At 46.3% G+C, this 14,700-nt stretch overlaps 1 protein-coding gene across 1 annotated transcript; it reads left to right on the top strand.

Moving 5' to 3' along the window:
* The first annotated feature begins 424 nt into the window (after positions 1-424).
* Positions 425-1,825, top strand: SOX1 (SRY-box transcription factor 1). The gene has a single exon (XM_067563542.1). It carries the CDS (start codon positions 549-551, stop codon positions 1,662-1,664), a length of 1,116 nt encoding a protein of 371 aa, XP_067419643.1. The 5' UTR covers positions 425-548; the 3' UTR covers positions 1,665-1,825.
* The last annotated feature ends 12,875 nt before the right edge of the window (positions 1,826-14,700 follow it).

The following is a 14,700-nucleotide window of genomic DNA, read 5'->3' as shown; positions in this document are numbered from 1 at the left end:
GCTCTGGGGTTTTTTTTTTTCCCTTCCCCTCCTCTCCATTTTCTTTCTTCTCCTCTCTCCCTCTCCCTCTTTTTTAGTTATCGTTTAATTACTTTTTTTTTTTTCCGGTGGCTTTTCCTCTCTCTTCTGCTCTGTTCACCTGGGAGCAGCGGATGCAAGTCATACACACGCTCTCTAGAAGTTAGCAAAGAATGACAACAACCAAAAATTAGATCTGTTAAGAACAAGGGAGCGAGAGAGAGGGAGGAGGGGTATGCGTGCCTGTGTTGAAGAGAGAGAAGGACATTTCTGAGTGCTCTGCACACTCCTCCTCCTTGCAAAGTGAAGCAGCAAGTTTGCCTTGCACCTGTTTGAGCAGCTTGAATCCAGATCGCCGCCAAGCCCTGAAAGTGGTTTGCAAAGGAGAAAGTTTTTGCCTAAGGTGTTGCCGGTTGTGCTGGTTTGTTTTTTTGTTTTGTTTTTGTTTTTTTTCTCGTCCCTTCCCTCTTGGCTGCTCTATGTGTGATATTTTTACGCCTGGCGCTGGTGGGAAATAAAAAGCTACTTGAATGTACAGCATGATGATGGAAACGGACTTGCACTCCCCCAGTGGAGCCCAGGGCCCCACCAACCTGGCGGGCCAGACCGGAGCGGGAGGCGGTGGAGGCGGCGGCGGCGGCGGTGGCGGGAACAAAGCGAACCAAGACCGGGTCAAGAGACCCATGAACGCCTTCATGGTGTGGTCCCGGGGCCAGCGGCGGAAGATGGCCCAGGAGAACCCCAAAATGCACAACTCGGAGATCAGCAAGCGCCTGGGGGCCGAGTGGAAAGTCATGTCGGAGGCCGAGAAAAGACCCTTCATCGACGAAGCCAAGCGGCTGCGGGCGCTGCACATGAAGGAGCATCCGGATTATAAATACCGGCCCCGGAGGAAGACCAAGACCCTGCTGAAGAAGGACAAGTACTCACTGGCCGGGGGGCTGCTCAGCGCCGGCTCGGCGGCGGGAGGCCCCGCCGGGGTCGGGGTGGGCATGGGGGTGGGCGTCAGCCCCGCCGGGGTCGGCCAGCGGCTGGAGAGCCCCGGCGGCACGGCCAGCGGAGGCTACGCGCACATGAACGGCTGGGCCAACGGCGCCTACCCGGGCTCGGTGGCGGCGGCGGCGGCGGCGGCCGCGATGATGCAGGAGGCGCAGCTCGCCTACAGCCAGCACCCGGGCGGCGGCGGCCACCCGCACCACCCGCACCCGCACCACCCGCACCCGCACAACCCGCAGCCCATGCACCGCTACGACATGAGCGCGCTGCAGTACAGCCCCATCTCCAACTCGCAGGGCTACATGAGCGCCTCGCCCTCCGGCTACGGGGCCATCTCCTACGGCGCCCAGCCGCACCAGAACTCGGCAGCGGCGGCGGCGGCCGCGGCGGCCGCGGCAGCGGCGGCTTCCTCCGGCGCTCTGGGCGCCTTGGGCTCGCTGGTCAAGTCGGAGCCCAGCGTGAGCCCGCCCGTCACCTCGCACTCACGGGCCCCGTGCCCCGGGGACCTGCGGGAAATGATCAGTATGTACTTGCCGGCCGGAGAAGGAGGGGACCCGGCTGCGGCGCAGAGCCGGCTGCACTCGCTGCCCCAGCATTACCAGAGCGCCAGCACGGGGGTCAATGGCACGGTCCCCTTGACACACATCTGAGCCGGGAGGGAAGGAGAGGGACAGAAACTTGCATTGAGCCCCCACTGAACGGTACCTCTGTGACTGCCTGGCCGCCGCCACCTCCCTCCTCCCCTGCGCACACACCCCGCCGGCTCCCTTTTTTGTACAGAAAAATGTTTGGATGTTCTTGTAATAATAATAAATAATAATAATAATTAATAATAATAATGATTAATGATGAGGAAAAAAGGTAACGATTGCTCTAATTACCTTTTTTTTTTTTTTTTCCTTTTCTTTTCTTTTTTAGGACTAGTTTTTGAAACTAGTTTTTGCGTTTTAGACTGAACTTCTGTGTTTTACTGAGACTTTTTTGTACAGTATTTATCATTCACCCACGAGGCATATAGAGCGTTTTATTTGCTAAAGAGGAAAAAGTAACAAAAAAAAAAAGACAAAAAATAATAACAACAACAACACAAAGATCTAGGCGATGCCAACTTTTACACCGGAGAAGCATTCGCTTCTTCCTTGCATCGCTTCTTGTGTAGGCTTTTTATTGCCTAATGAAGACAAAGTTGATGGGGGAAATAGTTCTCATTTATTACACATGTACTAAGACAAATCCAAAACCATAAGTAAAAGTTTTTGTAGATGTTACTGCGAGGTTTTTGTTTGTTTGTTTATTTATAAAAAAAACTTTTTTTTCCCGACTGCAACATTATTCTTGGTTTTGTAAAACTTTATTGTACCTGGTTTATTTTGTTTGTTTGGATTTTTTTGTGTTTTTGTTTTTTTGGTTTATTTTTGTATGATTTCTTGTAAATGCATTGTGAAAATAATTTTTATTTTAGGCTTTACGAGGGAATTGTGTATATAGTTTACTAAAAAGCCTTTCTGCTAAAGAAAAATCCTAAGGATGCGTTGAATTTTGAGTTAAATAAATTTCAAAGTGGAAAAAGTCACCTGGGTTTTTTTTCCAGTAAATCAAAAAGGTACTAATTTTATACGCATGGTATGCCTTAAAATATAACCGGTAAACCTAGAAATTGGAAAGGAATTTTTAAAAAATGAGCTGAAAATAACAGAACAAATCCCGCATTGGATTTAGATGTCTCACAATCTATATACAAGTGAAGAGATGAAAGTAACAAAAATGGTGTAGCTTTTTTTTTTAAAGATTATTTTAATATCTGTTCAATATTGTTAAGGAAGGCGACCTATTAAAATACTTTCCATAGTACTCATGGTTCATTTTGTTTATTTTATTTTATTTGCGTAACTGATTGTCCAAAGCTGGAGTGACTTCATGGCTGGGAAACTTTTCCACCTTGAACTAGGTTAGGGGCTCTCACCAGGTCTGGACGACCTCCCTTCCCTTCCCTTCCCTCCAGATTTCAGACTGGGGGTCCCAGCAGGATGCAGAAACCTTGTCCCGGAGGGATGCAAAGGCTCCAGTGTATGCATAAGTTCCTCTCTAATCACCACAATTGTAAGCGAAACTGATTGGGTTTGAGTGTAATGAAGAACAATCTCTGTACCAAAAATATTAAAAACAGCCCTGGCCCTCCCAAACCCCACGAGGGGGCTGCAAACAGCGCTGGAGTTACACACACACACACACACACAATCCCGTGTAACTGGAATGCAAGTTTTAACAACCGGAGTGAAAAGCTGTCAAGCAAAAATGATGTATTTGTTCCTACCAGGATCCTGCTGTTGTTTAATGCTTTGAATTTGTATTATCTTTTTTCTAGGTGTTTATCGGTACTTTGAGATATTCGGGACTTAAAAGTTTTCTGTGAACTTCATCTAATAGTAACGACAGCACTCAGTATCGCATTTAAAATCATATTGTAGCAAATACATTTTGAAATTAGTCGTAACATATTTAAACAAAAGAAGAACTATTTTAACGTCCAGTGTGGAAACATCGTTACAGCAGGCTTTCGAGCTTTTTAAGCATCTTTTTAGTGGTGGTGAATGAGTAATTTATCCATCCAAAAGTGGGGCAAGGTTAGTTGGTTAATAAGGAGCGGGTTCGGTCCGTATTAGAGATTGCACTTTAACTATAATGCTAACATGACAATTGACATATGTAACTCTTTGGAGTCATTTTGATAATTTTGTTTAAACCACTCATTCGTTAAAGTGATGGCAAAATTTTAATGAAGATGTCTATTGATTTCTAACAAGGTAATAAAAATCCTTTTTTAAAACTATTTGGATCCTTTATTAAACCGTTGTGTGTGCAGGTTTAGACTTTCAGCAGAGCAGTTTTGTGAAATGTTCAGTGTACAAACACCGCACACACAAACCAGTACCCCATGGGAAAGCTCTGGAGTTGTACTCCTTCTAGAGAAGCATGATCCCATATCTAATTTAAAATAATCACGTGTACTTTTAAATAGACAGAATAAATTGAATACCTGTTGAACTATTTCTTGCTACGACACACACACACATTTCTAGTCTTGTGGCACAATGATGTGTGTGCGTGTATACCGTGTGTGTGTGTATAAACAGCATCTAGTGCAGCCTTGATACCTGCCCTTTCTCTAAGAGTTACAGAGCTGTTGAAGTTCAGATTTGAGGGGGGGGAGGGGAGAGAGAAAATAAGCCACTACATTTGCATAAACGAAATATAATTTAAGCCACTACAGTTGCATAAACGAAATATAATTTGAAAATTTGTTCGCACTTTTCAACACACTAAAGTTATGTAATAAACATATTTGGGAAAATAAACATTTGAACAGGCCCAAACTAAATATAGAATGATTTCCATCCAATCTTGGAGAGATTTTTTTCTTTTCTTTCTTCCTCTTCTGCCTCCCCTCCCCCCGATTTAGCGTTAGCCCTACAAATAATAGAGGTATCTGCACTTTTAATTTATGGGGATTAAAAACCCGGATACAGTTAAATAAATTTCGAATATTCTGAGCAGTCCTTTCAAGGGAATAAAATCCTCTCCATGAATGTCAAAGAGAGAATTACGTGATTATGTAATGTATTATCTACTCATGGTTTATTGGTTTTGCTTCTTTGATTTTTTTGTTTTTAATCGTATGTGGCTACAGACAGCATCTACAAGCAACGTTAAAACAACTTTGTTAGGCGGAAAAATAGGGTTAGGCATGGTAAACCAGTTCTTTCTTCGGGCCCTTTTCTCTGCAAGTTATATATAAATGAATAATTTAATATGCAAAACTAAAGATAGGTTTAAACGATTTATGGATTAAGTACTTTACAACGAAAATGTCTGAAATGTTCATCCTATAACATGATTGACAGAGCTATTAAAATCACCTATGTGGAAGAATTAAAAAATACGCATTTCTTTTTCAGTAAAGGAGGAAATTCCAGGCACTAAAAGAAGGGGGCGGAGGGGAGAAAATCGTCTGTTCTAAGCTCTGTTAGGTGAAGCTTGCGGGTTTTGGAGTCCCCGCTTTCCCCCAGGGTCAGAGATCGCAGCTCTGTCCCCATCCTTGGAGACCTTTGCACCTCTCCTGGCCCCTGGCCTGGCTCCGGCCCTCATCTAGACCTCCTGGAGGAGAGGGACCAGCAGGGTCAGAGGCAGCACATGCTAAGGGGGTGGTTGATTCTTTCTAAACTTTAAGCGAGAAGGCAAACTTGGCCTTGACTCTCAGCTCTTTTCCCAACGGTTTTGGTTTTTTTGTTTTGTTGTGGGTTTGGGTTTTTTTGTTTTTTTGGGGAGGGGGATGGGGGGGGGAAAGGAGGCTGGGTAGCCCGGTTAGCTGGGGTGGGGGGTTGTGCTGGGCTCTGGGGATAAGGGTTTCCCGCAAACTCCACTCCCCCCTTGGATAGAGTTGGGAAGGGGGGTGTCACTGTCCAGGGGCCTGACGGGTGGTAAAAGTGTGGGAGGGACATTGGCAAAATACGCTGAGCTCTTGGGGGAGATATTAGGGCTGCATGAAGTGGCCCGCTGAAATCCTCTCCTTGTCAAGAGGGGTGGGTCTCCCAAAATTGATCGGCACAGCTGCGGAGACCCAGAGCAAAAGCCTCTGGGATCTCCACGCCGGGAGATGAAGCCCGAGAGATGACCCTGGTGGGGCACGGACCCTCCCTCCCAGCTGTGCTACCTCCAGGCAACATCAGCCCTGCCCCTTGGGGGGAACTGAGCGCTTGACAGAGTCATAACGTTTTCGTCTTATCCAGAGAGCAGACCCCACCCCGGGAGCCCCCAGCTAATCCGGGCGGGCGGCGGGACGCAATGAACTGGGGCTTGCGAGCTTTTGTGCGCTCCCTTCACCCTGCTCTGTGGCGTGGGCCGTGTTCCTGCCCTCTCCACTTCCCCGCGCCTTGCTCCGCTCGGAGCCCAGCCTGCCTGCCGACCCGAGCCCACCCCTCACTCTCCTCCCCCACAGCCTCCGCCCGCCTTCTTCGCTCCCTTCCTCCCCCAAGACTTTTTCCTTCCCCCCACCAGCTCCGCTCATCTCCCCTCCCCCCGCTCCTTTATCGCTGCCCCCTTCCTTTCTCCTCCCATCCTTTGCTTTCCTTCTCCTTCCTCGTCCCCTCTTCCTGCCCCCCCCCGTCCCTCCCCCGCATTCACATGGCAGAGTGGTGGGCAGGCAGGGGGCGGCTCTCGGAATACACTTGGATTGGTTGTGTCGTGTGTGTGTGTGTGTTTGCCAGTGTGTCGTGTGTGTGCGCGCTGGTCGGGGAGACGTTCGTGTGCAAGGCGCCCTCTCCCGGCGCGCCCCACGGCGGGGATGGGGAAATCGCTCCTCTCCGGCCCGCAGCCGCCCGGCAAACCCAGCAAGCCACAAGTGGCTGGGGCTCAGCGCTGCGGCGGCGCCGGGTTGGAGCCGAGCTCCGGCCGCCCGCCTTCCGCCGGGCTGCAGCTGAATGACGCAAGGGGCCGGCGGGCTGGGGGCGGGGGCGGCGCCGCTGTTTGGAGAGGGCCGGATTAGCGAGCAGAGACCCCCCCCCCGCCCCGCCCCTCTGACCCCGGGATCAGCGGCTAGTCAAACCCATTTACACTCACCCCGCGGAACACTGACGGCTCCCGCTGCAGCAAGCGGCCGGCCAGGCAACAGGTGAAACCAGAGTCCCCTGCTGCGCTGGCTGGGGGGGAGTGGGCGAGGAGGAGGGGGGCACCGGCTCAGCTTGGCGGAGGGGGGAGCGAGGCGATGGGAAGGGCCATCGCCGCGGAGGAGGGAGGGCACAGGAGGCCGCTGGGCTCGGGGAAGGCGCGACGCTGCAGATCGCAGGGGGAGGCTTGCCCGCTTTGGAGAGGGGCACAGGCCAAAGCCGGCGAGCAGAGGCGCTCGGGGAGCAAGCCAGGCCCTGCCTCTTGCCACACTGTCCTATTTGCCCCCCCCCCCCTTTACCCCCCACACACACTCTGCGTCTCCTTTCACCGAAGGGCAGCGGATGAAAAGACATGCGTGTTCCCAGTCCGGTGCTCCAGGAGTGGGACTCAGCCGGGGAAAGGCCAGGGCGCAGCTCCCGTGGCCAGACAGGGCCACTCTGTGCTTCACGTGGGACTCCGCCACCTCCTGGGCCGGGCCAAGCCAAAGTCTCACTCCGTCTATTCAGTGACTTACATCCCCCCCGCCACTCCAGAGCCCCTCTGCCGCACGTGCTCGTGGAGACTTCCCGAGGGGTTTGAAGAAGACGTGCCAAGTTCGTGCACGTGCAAAAATGCCTGCAGAGGCCCGTGCACTCGCGTGTGCGTCCGTGCGTGCAACGCCTGCACCTTCATGCGCTGAATAAGGCGACTGCACGCGAAAGGACCACGCCCCCGTCGCCCGATTGCACGTGCAGTTTTGTGTGCGCAGTTCTGCTGCCGCCCTTTCTGGACGTCAGACGCCACTAATCTCCACCGCAGTATTTCTCCCGGACTTTTGACGTAGCATGGCCGAAATAAGATAGCCCCAAAAGAGAGGGCGCTGCTTGACACCGCACCGTACCATTGAGCAGGCGACATCCCTGATGAGCAACAACAACAACAACAAAAGAACTAAAATCGATGAATCCAGCCGTCCTTGGAAAGAGTCTCTGAAGAACGTCCCCATTTCCACTGATAGTGAAACTACACTTATTGAAAGGGTTGGCACAGTGTATTGAAACGTGATCCCCTTCTATGGCCCAATCAGAATTGGTGCGCACACACTCTCATTTACGTGCCTTACCACCTCCTGGGCTTCAGACCAGCTCAGCCCTAGAGAAGAGCAACTCCAGTGGGGAAGAAGGAAGGGGGGTCACAGATGGTGGTCACAGGGGTAGATGATGGCCCGTGGCTAAACTGCACCCTGTGGGGACCGGAAGAATGTAGGTTCCCCGTCAAGGCAGCTCCGCATAACCCAGAAAACAAGAGGCATCTGCACCGTGGAGAAGTGCAGGGTTAATATAATGAAATGAGCTCCGAACAAAGGACAAACAAATCTCACGGGAGGAATACGAGTAACCGCTCTCACACAGCTGGGGGTAGGGGGCGAGATGAAGGAGGGTAGGGGACCCATAGTCCAGGGAAATGCAGCCCTTGTAGGGCCTAAGAAAACGGAACCTGCACAATTTGATTTCTTGGAGTTCCCATGGGGAGAAAGGGATCTCTACAGGGCCAGAAGAAATGTGGGTGAGATGGAGAGGGAGCTGCGCATCAGGTGGAAATGGAGACATAACGGAGACGGGGGAGGGCAGGGGGGGTAGATCCTTAAGTTGTTTACATTGGCGTAGCTCCATTGAAGGCAATGGGACTATTACCATTTACACCAGCGGAGGATCTGTCTCAGGGATCCCGCGCAGATTAAAGGAAAACAGCTCCAGGAAGACAAGCTCTGCAGAAAAAGAAATATTTAACCACCTCCAAGCAGACAAAATAATGGGGCTGGATCCTAGCCCGATCCAAGACAATTCCTGAGTTCAGACAGCAAAAGAAGAGAACCTGAAACAGGGAGCTGAAGTCTTTTAATTCCCCAACACATTAAAGAGAAGAAGGTTTCTTCGCGTGGAAATAATTTTTATTGCCCAGGAAGGCAAGGCCTGCAGTGGTCATTGTTTTATAGTAGGAGACTTCAACTAGCGTCCAAGAATAGAATGAAACCTTGGTCTGCGGGGGAAATTACTGCAGCGGAAGCTACCAAACAAAACTTTTGAGGCAGTCGAGATGACAAAGTTCCTGCTATTTTTGTGGGAAACTATTTTGCAGTGTTTTGTGTTGGACCAGGAAAATGCTGATGGACTAAGGATGCCGGGTGTGCATGGTGCGGATCATGCTAGCCTTGGGCAAATCGGCCTGCCTTTGCCCGAGGACGAAGGCAGGACTTGGACCCAAATTGGACATGCACAGAAGGAAAAGTGGAGAAGAAAGGCTCAGCGTTTATGGAATATACCCCAGCGTTTGCGAGAGGCAAGGAAAAGGGCCGTTGCAACTAAATGTTTCTAGAAGCTGGCTAGAAAATCAAAACTTTGGCAGCTGGCGGCGTCCATGCTTACCCACAGCTTCAAGTCGGAGACTGTTTGGGATGCCATCTAAGCCGTTTCTTATTTTTCTGCACCTTATACTCTGTAAAGGGAGGGGCCCTGAGAAGGAGGTACACTTCAGAAGAAGTCGTTGAGCTGTCCCGAGGAAGCGTGTAGTTATGTTGTTTGATTCACATGATCCATTCTAGTTAATACGTCCGTGTCCTATGGTCCCCGCTTTCAGGCTGGGTATCTCTTCTTCATTTGGAGAAGAAGGGGCAAAGGGCTGTGTCACCGTTTAACTGCAGTTCCCACCTAAGGAAGGATCCCTTCAGAGAACTGGAGAAGAGGCTCACTGAAAACGAAGAGAAAGGGGGAAGTATTTTAAGTAGTCAAAAATGTACGCTTGGAAGCGGGGAGAACATAATGCTGTAGAATGTGAAGTGCAACTTCTACAAGACAGAGGGAGTCGTGCGGAGTGTAGGGAAGTATACCTCCCACTGAAAGAAAAGACCTGGCACTGGCTGACGAAGTGGAACCGATACCGTCATGAATAAATGTAGACTGGAAATAGTGTAGTTAGAAATGGAGGAGCTATCACCACAAGGAGGTGACATATAGTTTACCAAGGGATAGAACTCTCCATAACGACTGGAACCGAGCGGCGAACAGACAGACATCATAGGTTCTCGGCGGTATGATGTACCAAAGCGGGAGAAATATGGAAACCTTGGGCTTTGGGGGGGGGCACATTATATTGCACACATTTCACAAAAATTCACTCTTGTTTGAAGGCGAAACAAACCCAGAGAAACGGCACTGAAAAACTATTTTGCAAGAACTGTTTTTCATTGGTTCGATCCTAGTCAGGGTTGCAAAATTTAATGAGTGACTCTTCACTTTGAGAGTTTGCAAACTGTCTTATCGTAAAGGAGACAACAGAGCCTGAGAACAAACGTCTAATTTTACAATCTCAGTCAAAACGAAAACAAAACACCGGGCTAATTGGAAAAAGGACAGGCTCTGGGACACACTAAAGCACCTCAGGAATAAATACACACACACACACACACACGAGACTATCTCTCCCCTTTTGAAAAAACTTGAGTAATCAATGATCAACGAGCTGGTTGGCTAAACACACTGAAGTGCTCCCTAACTTTCCCTATACCTAACAGCAGACAGAGTGGTTTATTTGTATTACATGTATCAAGATTCCACCACTTATTCATTTCATGGCTCTCAGTCCAAAAGGAAGTACGGGGTGGTTGGAATTATTTCCAGCTATTAGAATTAAGAAAATGAATAAGAAAAATGAAAACTCCTGTGCAATGAATTTATTATGACCTTGAAATGGGGAGGGGGGGAGAGAGAGACGAAAACTAGGATAAGAAGCATACTTGCAGAAGGAAAAAGTTTTACAGGCGGGAAAACTACAGGGGGGAAAGGGATTGAGGGTGTACTATAGGCTACCACTCCCTAGCGAATCGCTCCCAGCTATAGATTGGTAAACAGCCAAAATCATGCATAGAAAAAAGTACAAACAAACAAAAAACAATGATGTGAGAGGAAGCAATATAGGCATGCAAGGCATTCTCAGATTGGCTGTTTAGTAATCCACAAACTGGCATCTCATAACTAGTTTAGCATCTAGCAAAATAAAAGTGGAAAGAGCGAAGAAAAATTGGCGCGCAAATGACAGATTTGGAAACATACTTGCTCTGAGCTTCCATTCAAGGTGCTGACTTTGGGTAGCTGGAAATCATGGCTAAGAAAGATTCCATTAACATTTCCACCAAGAGCGCCTTTTAGAACATCAACTAATAGGTCATAATCTAAATAAAGCCTCTATTTGTTTTCCTTTCATGACGCAGCTGCAGGAGTAAGCCACACATCATTTTCGTGAACATAACATCATTCTATCAATCAGTTCTAGGAGCTGTAAAGTGAGCCTACCTAGATAAATGGTCCAATCGCAGCACGATAAACATGTCAACAGATCCAAATACTTAAGATATGAAAACTATTTAGTTTTTGACAAAGAAAGAGGGATACATTCATAGACAAATTTACTGAAGTTGGATGTATACTTTTGCTGTAAAGGAGACTTTACAAACATTATAAGAATATGCAGGAAAAGTTGTCTTGATATTTGACAAAATTGTTGGGCAACAACCTGGACCTTTCATCACATTTAAACCATACAGTAAATGCACAAATGCAATGCTCTTAAAGGAAAACTGTCAATTCACCAAATCGTTACTCCTTTATTTAGTAATATGCTGTAGCCTGCTGTTCTTGTTCTGTACATCTTTGTGTGTTTATAATTAAAAGTACCAAATGTTATTTAAGAAATCTCTTCAACTTTTCTATGGTATCTCTGAATGGAAGCTGGCATTTTCCTGCTAACAGACAAGAAATAAAAGGATGGGAGGGAAAAACTTGTTCTGCATTGAGATAATTGGGGAAAACACTGGGTTTGGATTACCACGTTTAGATAAATTTCATTACAGTGTAACCTCCGTTAGCTGTACCTGTTATCTGAAACTCCCTGTTGTTTAAAATCGGGTCATGTCCCTAGTGTCGATTATTTACACTGAAAATGAGGCTGATTAGCCCAAACCTTGGTTGTCAAAAGCTATTGAATGTCTCCAGTTACATTAATATAGAGCTGAGAATGAACCTTAGAGAGAGAGAGAGAGAGACAGCCAGACAATAGTAAGTGTAGCTTTGTTTTAACTTAAATGTTATTTGTTTCTTTGAGCATGTCAAGGAATTTCACATGAAAGCAGATAAACTGGCCCCATCCATCTCTGCAGGGCCTCTTCCATTCCTGAGAAAGATCTCTGTCCCATTACCCTCCCTCAGCTCAACATTTCAGACTCCACACTCCGCAGAGACTCGGTGGAATCTTAGAGCTCTCTAAGGTGATATCTGGAACAGAGAGGTCCGACGGAGGAATGCGTTGAGGGGAGAGGAGGTTTAGTGTGGAGGTTAAACTACCAAGGGAGAGGAAAGATGATGTGTGCCAGTGGCCTAGCCTGGTCCGACAGTACCAGATTGGAGAATGGGAGTGGGAGCGCACAGATTGAAAGCCCCCTTTCTTTCAGAAGGGACACAGTTTATCTGACTTCGTCTGAATTTCCTGGTCCTGGCTAAGACTTAGCTAAAAACCGCATTCTAAATCCAGTGCTTTCCCTGTTGACTTCAATATGGAATTAGTTCCTTCCTCCACTGAGTTCCTTTTCTTCCTGTCGACTGGCAACAAAATGGCAACTTCCATGAACTAAGTTTTTGCCTTTCTTTTTTTAATAACTATAACACTATTTTCTGCCCTTTTTGAGTGAAGTCGGTTAATGCTGGAATTTGGACAAAGCACTGGAGTTCTCCTTTTAAAGAAAACCTGCTAATATGTAAGACTTGTGACTCCCAGACATTTTTTTCTGTGTGCAAAACACAAAACAGAAAAGTTAATTCAAATAGACACTTGAAAAAGAAACAAATACATCCATAGAGAAATCTTGTAGTATAATACAAGGCCAAGGGAAAACTCTCCTGTTAAATGAATAGCTCCATTAGATCAATACCTTGCCTTGTATCAAATCAAAGATACTTCAAGTTATAACATCCTTCTCCTAAATGATGCATCTTAAATATATATTTATATCATATTTTTGAGCATCATGCTTCGGCGTTTTACAAGATGTTACTGTATTATCAACACAAGAAAAATAAAACAGGAGGTGCAGGAAGGAATGCTGATGTAAGATGCTACTTGGGTAATTTCTTCAAGGACAATTTCTTTCCATATAGTAAGATAGTGCCGAAGGAGACACAAATTCAGAATTTAGTATATGTCTAGCATAGTCCTTTACACTTCAAAATAAACACAAGCCCAGCAAATACTATTCTCAAATCGTTCAAGCATTCTGGAAACTTTACAATACAATTATTGCAAAGTACTAAGATCACTACCACTGACCCTTCAACCATACTGCACAAATATTGCCAAATTGAATTCCCCTATTATTTCTCGGAGCCAGCAGATTGGGGGGGGGGGGGGGAGAGAGGAGGGAGAGGAAAGAGCTCTCTTTTAAGGTGAAAAACAAATTCAAAAGTCTATAGGAAAATGGTCTAAAGCTAGATTGATTAGTATTGTCTCTTGTTCAACCTACATGTCTCCTGCAGGTTATTTTTCTCTAGTACAGATGTAATTTAATAGCTGAGGTTGATATTGTTTCACTTTCAGCTATCTGCTCTATACTCCGGTCTCATTCTACCCTAGATGATTACCTTACCATCCTATATGCACAATTTAAAGGGAATTACCTATTACTTCAATTATTTGTTTCTTATCAACTGATGTTACACTACAAGGATTTGCATTGAAAGGACACAAAGAAGGAGCAAGTCATGGCACATTGCCAAATAAAAGAGTAATGTTCTGGTGAATTTAGACTAAATAATTTACTGCTATATAAAAGTGGAAAAGTGGAAGGTGAACCCTTTGACCAATAAATCTCTTCTGCATGTGAAACCCTTATCTTGTCCCCTCCAATATATTCCACACTAGGAAGCCATCATCATTGGCTCTGGTTTGTTATTTGTAAACCTTGATCTTCTGCACTCGGTGTCCTAAATATGGATAATTAGCATCAGTTTATCACGCCTCTGCATATTTTCTCTTCTCTCCAAACATGCATGCTTCTATTGGCTGCCATTCTGTCACAGAAGATTATGGAGACAGATTGCAGAGAATGAATGTGCTAAACGAGATTAGGAAGGAATAGAAATAGCAACTTGGCCAATAAATTCCTCGTGAGAGCCTTATCATACAATTACACGTTGGCTTGTTTCACACTCTCCCAGCCTCTTAATCCAACGCCCCCACCAAGAATAAAATTTCACTAATTTCTGAATTATTGCATATCCTCATGACTTGTCACCCAGAATGGCTGGAAGAAGCAACACGGTCGAAAATAGCACATCAAACTTCAAAAAGGAAAAGAAATGGTAAAGGCAAAAACAGCTGTATGTTTAACCCATTTGATGGCATATTTGGAAGTTTTCATGCCTCCACCATTTCAAGTGTCAAGACCTCACTGTGAAACATTGTCGCCTTTGCTTTTGCCCTCAAACTTTTGTTTAAAAAAGATACCGAACGGATGCTGCTAAATTGTTTTAAATTACCGTTTGCTGCACTGAAATATTACTGCTAATCCCTGTACAGACTTGTAAGGCAGCGGTTCCAAATATATTTACGTCTTTTATTGGTTTCTCGAACGTCTCTGAAATGAATGCAGTCAATTAGGAATAGGTTAAGGGTATGGTAACAACGCTGGGACAAGATACCTGTGCAGTTACAAGGAGTAGTTATCAGTTCAGATCTTTGGGAATATTTACACCCATTGAAATGGATGGGATCTTTTCAATGTGGATGTTATAAACCATGATTTGTATTACATAACTCACGTGCAAGAAGAAAAAATAAAATCAACCCATCTACGAAGTTAGTGATAGTGAAGAAAAAAACTCTCAGATTTTTAAGCTACTACAGAGGTATTCCCGTCATTCGCCCAGAACATATATACGTCTCGCATAGTGATGCTACTGTTTGTGGTACTGTTGTTTTAATTATTTTGGATACATA

This window comes from Emydura macquarii, unplaced genomic scaffold (assembly GCF_026122565.2).
Source record: "Emydura macquarii macquarii isolate MOO-44397 ecotype Brisbane River unplaced genomic scaffold, CSIRO-AGI_Emac_v2 contig_2531, whole genome shotgun sequence".
In the NCBI taxonomy this organism is placed as follows: Eukaryota; Metazoa; Chordata; order Testudines; family Chelidae; genus Emydura; species Emydura macquarii.
The sequence above is the reverse complement of the archived record's forward strand: the minus strand, read 5'-3'. Positions and strand labels throughout refer to the sequence as shown.

Coding starts and splice junctions, on each gene's coding strand:
- SOX1 (XM_067563542.1), top strand. CDS start 549: ATGTACAGCATGATGATGGAAACGGACTTGCACTCCCCCAGTGGAGCC.